The sequence below is a fragment of the Solanum pennellii genome, chromosome 11 (genome assembly GCF_001406875.1).
Source record: "Solanum pennellii chromosome 11, SPENNV200".
Lineage (NCBI taxonomy): Eukaryota > Viridiplantae > Streptophyta > Magnoliopsida > Solanales > Solanaceae > Solanum > Solanum pennellii.
In genome coordinates, this window is record NC_028647.1 from 8,277,645 (window position 1) to 8,288,029 (window position 10,385).

General features: G+C 29.9%; 2 protein-coding genes across 2 annotated transcripts; one reads left to right on the forward strand and one right to left on the reverse strand.

Moving 5' to 3' along the window:
- Nucleotides 1–646: 646 nt before the first annotated feature.
- Nucleotides 647–1,546, reverse strand: LOC107003611. Its single transcript, XM_015201938.1, has one exon. It carries the CDS (start codon nt 1,544–1,546, stop codon nt 647–649), a length of 900 nt encoding a protein of 299 aa, XP_015057424.1.
- A 3,018-nt stretch (nt 1,547–4,564) lies between these two features.
- LOC107004526 (F-box/kelch-repeat protein At3g06240-like) lies at nt 4,565–6,861 on the forward strand. Its single transcript, XM_015202740.2, has one exon. It carries the CDS (start codon nt 5,568–5,570, stop codon nt 6,717–6,719), a length of 1,152 nt encoding a protein of 383 aa, XP_015058226.1. The 5' UTR covers nt 4,565–5,567; the 3' UTR covers nt 6,720–6,861.
- Nucleotides 6,862–10,385: the final 3,524 nt, after the last annotated feature.

A 10,385-nucleotide genomic window follows, 5' to 3' on the forward strand; every position in this document is an offset into this window, starting at 1 on the left:
GATGGCCCAACCGGTCATGCCAAATGATAAAATCATTAAAATTAGTAAACCTTTTGTTTACTACGGCATGTGATTCAACTGTACTTATACTTGTATAGTACAACCCAGAAGAAAGTGCAGGTAATTTTTCATGCACAATTTTCTTCTCTACATTAATTGTAGTAATGTAAAGGTATTCAACCTTTCCTTCATTAGCCGTCTCAACATGATAGCCATTTTGGCGAATAACTTTGAAACTTAATAAGTTTCTTTGAGACTTACTACAATATAATGCATTATCAATGCTTAATATTGTCCCTCCAGGTAGTAATAAGGTCGCTCTTCCAGAGCCCTCAATTAATTTTGTACTACCTGATATTGTGTTGACATATGCCATTTTCATAACCAAATTAGAAAAGTATTTCTTTTCTTTTAATATTGTATGCGTTGTAGCACTATCAAGAAGGCATACATCTCCATTACTCATCTTGAATCCAACTGACAACTGGGGATTTCTATTAATTTTCATTAAAATAAAATACATCAAAAGAAGGAAGAAACAAAATTAACAACGAAAATTTAAATACTTCAACATGAATAACATAATAATTAAAAATACATAAGTAAAATATTAACAGACTTCATTCCCCAGCTAAAAGATCAAACATCAGTTTCGATCTCCAAAGAAGTCATCAACTTCCATATGAGTAATGTCACCAAGGCCATCAAAAACATCATCCTTTAAAGCCAAATTTGCTTCAACATCCTTATCATATTTCTGAGATGTTCCCGGCTTATCATCATCTTTAAGAGTCATATGTGACTCAGCTCGAGCATTGGAAGAGGAAGCACCACTTTTATTTCCTTTCTTTTTAAAGGAATTTTGATAGAGCCTTACAAAATGCTCATGTGTGCGACATTCATTCTTCCAATGGCCTTTCATGCCACAACGACGACAATTACTTTTTGAGGGGTTATTTTGAGAACTCATGTTGTTCTCCCTTTTATTATGACCACCACCTTGACGATTAGTGTATCGTCTTTTATCTTTGCCACGTCCCCGTGCATTATTATAGCCCCGATGATCATCTCTTTTTACTTCAGATTGATCACGTGCTTCCACCACATTTGCCTCCGGTAATGGAGCAGCTCCAGTGGGACGAGCTTCATGATTTTTCATTAAAAGAGCATTATGTTGCTCAGCCACCAAAAGACACGAGATTAGTTCAGAATATTTCTGAAAACCCTTTTCACGATATTGCTGCTGCAATATCACATTTGAGGCATGAAAAGTAGTAAGTGTCTTTTCCAACATGTCCTCATCTTTTATAGTTTCCCCACATAATTTCAACTGGGAGGTTATCCTGAATACAGCAGAGTTGTATTCAATTACGGTCTTAAAATCTTGAAACCATAAATGCATCCACTCATAACGAGCTCTTGGCAACACTGTTGCCTTTAGGTGGTCATATCTCCCCTTTAAATCAGTCCAAAATTCAAGTGGATCTTTCACCGTCAGATATTCAATCTTCAGGCCCTCATCAAGATGATGACGAAGGAAAATCATAGCCTTCGCCTTATCTTGACTCGATGCTTCATTTCCCGGAGTAATCGTGGCATCAAGACCTTTAGCAGCCAAGTGAATCTCAGCATCGAGTACCCATTAAAGATAATTGTTTTTGCAGAAATATCTAATGCCACAAACTCAAGTTTGGATAAATTCGACATAATGAAAATTATGAGAGAATATGTGAATTAAATAAAAATATTTATATAATACCTTTGCAAGTAGCAATTTCGTGCTGATAACGTGTTGTAAAGAAAGCTCAGAATATAAGAAGAAAAAGACAAGAAGTATAAGATAGAGGAGAGAATTTTCTTATTCAAGTATGTCATACAATGGTGAATGATATCTCTATTTATAGTGTTGAGATATCATAGTCAAAGGTCACCTTGAAATTTTACATAGTTATCATCAAGGTTCATATCACCTTGATATCTTATCACATTGGAAACACTAATACATGAATCCAATTAATTGTTGGATAAATCTAATGGATCATCCCCATATACAATGGATTTACAACAAATCTCTAACTATATAAAATATAAATTTTATTTCAAACTTAATTTTTAATTTCACTTTTTAAGTTTTTCCAAAAAAATAATAATTTAACAATCGAACAAACTTAAGCTTTCCTAGTTAGTAATGTCATTTGATAGTTTTATTATATCAAATTGCTAATTAAAAGAAAAAAAATTGTGTTGTACAAGTTTGACAGATACAGAAATAAGATTTTTGTGGTTAATTCTTCCATACTTGTTGACAAACTCAACAATTATAAATATTCTGTATTTGGGGCTATCTGAATTTGTTTTTCATTGAATGCTGGGTCGGGTCGGAAAATAGAATTGGGCCCTGGAGTGAGGCAATTTGAATACTAATTGTTGCCAGTTGATGGGAATTGGCTGGGCTTGCTGAAAATTTGCAAAATGGGTCTGGGATGGGCTGCTGAAAGATAGAAGGGCCCAAATTTATCTAAAAATAACCAATCTAGCCAAATTATTGGTTAAATTGATTAAAAGTTAAAGACAAATTAACATAATTAATTAACAAGCTTTTTAATTTTAACGAAATAAAATAATCAATATAATTATAAAATAATTAACTCAAAATGTAAACCATTATACAACTAAACTAATTAATAAAATATTTAAACAAAATAAAATCTTTAGAGACGAATTTCGAATAATCATAAAATATATTAGTTATATACATCATATAATATCTAGGAATCATGGAAACGATGGAATAAATTGAAAAACCTTTTAAACCTTACTGAGACTGATTATTTCAAAACTTTTAGGATTAAAAAGCTCGTTAATTAATTAGTATCGGGGAAGGTCAAAATTTGGGTGTCAACAAAAATAACTTTCCAAAATTCTCAAGACTCCTAACGGGAGCATGGACAATATACCATGGAACTCAACAATAAATTGAAATTACTATAACTAACTCTCATACCAAGTAAATATATATTGCGGAAAACTCAAATTCAAATACTAACTCACGAAGAGAAAAATTATTCAAATCTATATAACAACATCAATTTTTCAATCCTTCTTCAAATGTTAAACTTCTTTAACACCACTTACCTCAAAAATCAGTAAAATTAATAATGGGGGACAAATAGCTTTGAAATTTGATCGGTATTGGGATGACCGGATTGGAAATATCGGAACGAATATTTGGTTTTGTTCTATCCCACTATATATCAGGATAGAATCGGAACGAATCGAAATGGAACGGGATGAGATAAACGGGACGACACTTTTCGTTATTTCAAAATCGATTAAATTTTCTTTTAGTTATTTTGATTTTTTGAAATACGAAAATATGAATATTTTTTTATTTTTCTAAGTTTAAATTATTAGTTTTTAAATTTATAATGTAATTTTTTACTTAATTTTATTTTAAAGATAATTTTAAAATTTTTTTTACTTATTAAGTTTACAAGTTAAGTCCATAAGTTTTCAAGATTTCAATCTTTGAAGTTTATAAGTTATTACTTATTAATATGTTATAACTTATAGGTTATATTTATAACTTGTGATTTAAATAACTTAAATTTGTAATTTTAAAAAAATAAATAAAAATAAAAATAAAAAATTACACAAATTAAAAAATATAAAATATAAGTTATAATATATAATATAAATTAATTAATAAATAATAATTAATCGGAAATCGAACCGACACCGAACCAGACAAGATCGGGATAAATCGATACGCGTACACCGATATCAAATTACCATTACGTTTTGTTTCGTGTGCCGATTCATGATGTCTCGTTTCGTCTCGTAGGCAACCGAATCGGAGCGAACTGAAATGGTATCAGTCTATTGCCCAGTCTTACTTAAGAGTAACTTAACAAAAAACTTTCTGTTAATAATTAGGTTTATTTATATGACCTATTGGTGCTAGTTATGGATATGAATTTTGGGTATAACTAAATCTCAAAAGTAAGAATGATTTTTTAAAAATATGAAGTATTCCTTAATGGGAGCGTGCACAATATACCATGGAGTTCAATAATAAATCAGAACTACTTTAACAGACTTTGGTATCGAGTAAATATAAAAAGAAAATTTATCTAAATACTATCTCTGTCCTTATTTACTTGTCCATATTTTCTCTTTAGATGTCCTTAGTTACTCGTCTATTTTGACAAATCAAGAAAGAACAAAAAAGTTCCTACTATATCCGTATTTAAACTTTTTAAAAATTTATAAGTTTTAATTCATTTTTTTTGAAACCATATTTATAAGACTAAAATTTATAACTTCACTATGTTAATTGTTGTTATTTTAATATGTATGTATTGTTTAAAATGCACAATTAAATGAGGGAGTATCTATAAGGATATTAATTTTCTATTTTTCTTTTTTTAATGTTGCACTTAATTCTCATGTCCCACATGATGAGTCAAACAAATAACTTTGAAATTTGATCCAAATACAGATATTTTCACTCAAATATTGCCACATAACCCATCTAGATTCTTCCATCAAACCATTTTATGCCTATAAAATGAATAACTACTCCCAAGTGAAAAAAGTGGAAAGTTGAGAAGAACCAAAACAACTTTTCCAGCAAAGAAAAAGTTAGCCCAGAAAACCTAAAAAAGAAAAAAAGAGGCAAAACAGAGAGTTTTAGGAATTTTTCTTTGACAAGGGTGGTTGCCCCTCTCTTGTTTAGCCAATGATTTTTATTTTTATTTTTCAGAAGCAACAACCCTTGGATTCATGTTAATTTCTTGGAAATGACTGGATCATTGAAATGGCAATTATACATATATTCCACAACTTTTTGGCAATAATCTGGTTTTTTTTTGTGTGTGTGTCTCTGTTACTCTCTCTACGGTATGTATGTGTGTTGTATTAGAGGCAATGATGATGACGATGATGATTTTTTCGAATTCTGGGCTAACTGGATTGGGGATGGAGACTATGCGATCCGTATCTTGCTTGGCAAATCATCTTGATTTTGCAGCCATGGCGTGGTTGCCTCTCTTTCGTCCTCATCTCTTTGCAGATCTGAGCCTCTAAATTGTTATCAACAACATTTGAATCTCTTGAAATAATAATTCAAAAATTGTTTTTCATTTTTTTGAAAAAATAATATATTATGCTCTTTTATTATCTATCTTTTATTTATTTATTACCTTAAAATCATGATGAACTTGATGTAGAAATTTCTCTATTTTAGGTTTGTGATTTTTCGATGAAATTTACAAGTTGTTTTTTTTAAGCTTTCCTGGTAATGTCATTTGATAGTCTTATTATTTCAAATTGCTAATTAAAAAGAAAAAAAAAATTGTGTTGTACAAGTTTGACAGATACATATACAAAGATAAGATTTATGTGGTTGATTTCAGTTTCAAAAAAAAAAAAGATTTATGTGGTTCATTCTTCCATACTTGTTGACAAACTCAACAACTATTAAGTATTGTGTAGTATTACATAACTTGATAAAAATATTGAAATTTGATGAGACAAAAAATATAAGTAGCTAAGAGTTGTAAGAAATGAGTGATGAAGCAACTTCATCTCTGATGGATCTTCCATCTCCAATCTTGTTACGAATTCTCTCTACATTACCTCCTACCACACTATTATACGTCAAAACCCTCTCCAAAACTCTTCTAAACCTAACCTTAGATTCTGAATTTTTAAAGTTGTCACGTTCAGCATCTCCAGCCATCATCATCATCCACCAATTCAACTCTAATAGGACCAACACCTTAAAGTTTTTGAAATTCGTAGTCGATTATAACTTTGATCATGATCCAATTGGTGATGTTGATCTACAGTTTCACTTTCCTGTTGTTCAGTTTTTCCTTGTTGGATCAGTTCATGGTTTTGTTTGTTTTAATTACTTTTTCGATACTGTTGACAGTATTTACATCCTCAATCCAACAACAAGAGAATATATCATCCTTCCTGAGCCACAACGGGTAAGAAAGTGGCCTAATACAGTAAGGTATGGCTTCGGTTTTGATCCTGTTAAGTTAGAGTACAAAGTGGTTAGAATCTATCAAGAGGAAATTCGCGATGATGATACTAATGGTTCTCGTTATTACAAGTCTGAAGCTCAAGTTTACACAATTGGGAAAGGGTATTGGAGAAGTTGTGCAGGGCATGTTATGTTCTGGTTTGGATGTTGGGTAGAGGGGGTGAATTTATATGGAAAGATTCATTGGTTGGTTTCTGATGCTAATCGAAATGAGTTAATATGTTCGTTTAATTTGGAGAATGAGTTGTTTGAATCATTCCCAACTGCTCCAGGGTACAATAAGGAAAATTGTCCAAATCTACGAAGTTTGGGGGGTTTTGGTCGTTGTCTATGTGTTTGTGATAATAATGCAGATACTCATTTTGAGGTATGGGTGATGAACGAATACGGAGTTACTGATCCATGGGTTAAACAGATTGTCATAAACATAACTCCTGAATGCAACAATTATTGGTTGTGCTATGAAATGATTAATCTGGTGAAAGTTTTGGATGACGGAGAAGTGTTGTTCTTGTGGCGCGATGATTTCTTGTTCGTGCACCATCCTGTGAAGAACACATTGAAAAGGGTTGATGTCTGTGATGGCAACTTTGTGGCATCTGTGTATGTATCAAACTCTTTATCTCTCAAGAATTTTGAAACAGAGGTTGTAAATGTCTTTTAGATATCTTGTACTACTAGAGCATTGTATATTTTTAGCTTTGTGTTTTATATCCTTGGCTAACAATAACATACCATCATGTTATTTGAGGGGAAAGTTGTTTGTACAAATCTGCAAGTAATATATGATATTTAATCTAATCAAAGACATGCCAAAAACAAAAAATATCTGATAGCAGCATCGGGTGCGTGGACAATTCGAGCAACATTGAAAAAAAGAGTTGGAATTTTCAGAAAATAACAAAATAAGGCTGAGAGACAAATACTGCAATGTAATCAAAGGAAAATATTCAAAAGGTAATGTAATGAATGAGTTTTGCTTGTAAGTTGCTAATATTCTCTCCTTATTTGGTACTCTTGTTATTTTAGATTACAAAAAATCCCAAATATATCATTGAATTTTTAGAAGAAAAAAAACTGAACGAAATGCCTATTGGTGCCACTTTCGGAAGATGAGTTTGGATCTAACTCAATTTCAAAATTAGCTGATGAATCTTGAGTATTACTTAATCTCAAAAACTATTTGTAAATAATTCTGTTGATTTATATGACCGGCACTAAATCAAAGTGCCCTTGTTGCCAGTTATGAAGATAGATTTTTGGTATAACTCAATCTCAAAAGTGAAAATAACTTTTCAAAATTCTCGAGACTCCTAACAAGAGCATGGACAATATACCATGGAACTCAACAATAAATTGAAATTACTATAACTAACTCTCATACCAAATAAATATATATTGCGGAAAATTCAAATTCAATTGCTAACTCACGAAGAGAAAAATTATTCAAATTCATATAACAAGATCAATTTTTCAATCCTTCTTGGGATGTTAAACTTCTTTAACACCACTTACCTCAAAAATCAGTAAAATTAATAATGGGGGATAAGTTCTCATATCCCACATGCTGTTCACTAAGTCAGACAAATAGCTTTGAAATTTGACCGGTATCAGGATGAACCCGATTGGAAATATCAAAATAAATATCCGGTTTTGTTCTATTCCATTATATATTAAGATGGAATCGGAATGGAACGGGATGAGATAAACGGGACGACATTTTTAGTTATTTCAAAATCGATTAAATTTTTTTACTTATTGTGATTTTTTAAAATACGAAAATATGAATATTTTTTTTATTTGTCTAAGTTTAAATTATTAGTTTTTAAATTTATAATGTAATTTTTAACTTAAATTTATTTTAAAGATAGTTTTTTTTTTAATTTTTACTTATTAAGTTTACAAGTTAAGTCTATAAGTTTTCAAGATTTGAATCTTTTGAAGTTTATAAGCTATTACTTATTAATATGTTATAACTTAAGGTTATATTTATAACTTGTGATTTAAATAACTTAAATTTGTAATTTTAAAAAATTAAATAAATATAAGAATAAAAAATTACACAAATTAAAAAATATAAAATATCAACTATAATATATAATATAAATTAATTAATAAATAATAATTAATCGAAAATCGAATTGACACCGAACCGGATCGAGATCCGGATAAATCGATACCGGTACACCGATATCAAATCACGATTACATTACGTTTCGTGTACCAATTCATGGTGTCTCGTTCCGTCTCGTAGGCAATCGAATCGGTGCGAACTGAAACGGTATAGATCCGTTGCCTAGTCTTACTTAAGAGTAACTTAACTAAAAACTTTTTGTTAATAATTAGGTTTATTTATATGACCCATTGGTGCCAGTTATGAATATGAATTTTGGATATAACTCAATCTCAAAAATAAGAATGATTTTTCAAAAATCTGAAGTATTCCTTAAGGGAAGCATGCACAATATACCATGGAGTTCAATAATAAATCAAAACTACTTTAACGGACTTTGATACCAAGTAAATATATAGAAAAAGAAAATTTATCTAAATACTCTCTCTGTTTCTTTTAACTTGTCCATATTTTCTCTTTAGATGTCTCTATTTACTTGTCCATTTGACAAATCAAGAAAGAACAAAAAAAAAATTTCTATTATACCCTCATTTAAACTTCTTGAAAATATATAAGTTTTAATTCATCTTTTTTAAAATCATATTTAATAATAGTAAAATTATAACTTCACTATGTTAATTGTTATTAGCTTAATATGTGTATCTTTTCTAAAGTGTACAACTAAATAAGTATAGAGGGAGTATATATGAGGATATTAACTTTCTATTTTTTTTTTTTTAATGTTGCACTTAATTCTCATGGCTCTATATATAAGGATAAGGATATCAACTTTTTTTTTTTAATGTTGCACTTAGTTCTCATGTCCCATGTGATGTTCACAGAGTCAAAACAAATAACTTTGAAATTTGATCCAAATACAGATATTTTATCTCAAATATTGCCACATTACACATCTAGATTCTTCCATCAAACCAATTTATGCCTATAAATAGGAAAACTCCCAAGTGAAAAAATTGGAAAGTTATTTTGGTTGAGAAGAACCAAAACAACTTTTCCAGCAAAGAAAAAGTTAGCCCAGAAAACCTAAAAAAAAAAGAGGCAAAACAGAGAGTTTTAGGAATTTTTCTTTAACAAGGGTGGTTGCCCCTCTCTTGTTTAGCCAATGATTTTTATTTTTTATTTTTCAGAAGCAACAACCCTTGGATTCATGTTAATTTCTTGGAAATGACTGGATCATTGAAATGGCAATTATACATATATTCCACAACTGTTTGGCAATAATCTGGTGTTTTTTTTTTTGTGTGTGTGTCTCTGTTACTCTCTCTACGGTATGTATGTGTGTTGTATTAGAGGCGATGATGATGATAATGGTTTTTTCGAATTCTGGGCTAACTGGATTGGGGATGGAGACTATGCGATCCGTATCTTGGCTTGGCAAATCATCTTGATTTTGCAGCCATGGCGTGGTTGCCTCTCTTTCGTCCTCATCTCTTTGCAGATCTGAGCCTCCAAATTGTTATCAACAACATTTGAAATAATAATTCAAAAATTGTTTTTCATTTTTTTGAAAATATAATATATTATGCTCTTTTATTATCTATCTATCTGATTTTTTTTATTTATTTATTACCTTAAAATCATGATGACTTGATGTAGAAATTTCTATATTTTAAGGTTTGTGATTTTTCGATGAAATTTGTAAGTTCTTTTTTTTTTTAATAGTTGTGATTTTTCCCACTGTTATAAGAAAGAGTTATGGTATAGTAAAGAGTTGTGACTTTTTAGGGGTATGATTTCTCGGAATGGTTAAGAAAATACTTGTTTATGTAACTCTTTGTTGACTATAGGTCTAATTTATCGGTGGTTCTTAAAATTAATTTTAACTTTCATTTAGATATTCTAATTAGATTTTGTTTATTTTATACATTTTATTATGTAGGTTCTCACTATACTATTTTAACATTTTTTACTTACGAGGCATAGTGAGTATTATACACATACTTACTGTGCCTAGAAGCCTTATTTCATAATTTTTTTTAAAGAAAAAATTCTTCTCCATTTTCTAGCTACAATGTTCGAAACAGAAATAAAAACTTATGATAAAATCAATTGAGTAATGTCATAAATAAAAAAAGTAAATTTCAGCTCATAAGATTTTTCAAAAGTTTAAATTTTAACATTATGAATTAATAATCTATTTCTTTTTCACGAATCACAAGATTTGAAAAAAAAAATTGCATTGTTAATCAATAACTT

Bases quoted from the DNA above. Each gene is read 5' to 3' on its own strand.
- LOC107003611 (XM_015201938.1), bottom strand. From the start codon at position 1,546: ATGATTTTCCTTCGTCATCATCTTGATGAGGGCCTGAAGATTGAATAT.
- LOC107004526 (XM_015202740.2), top strand. From the start codon at position 5,568: ATGAGTGATGAAGCAACTTCATCTCTGATGGATCTTCCATCTCCAATC.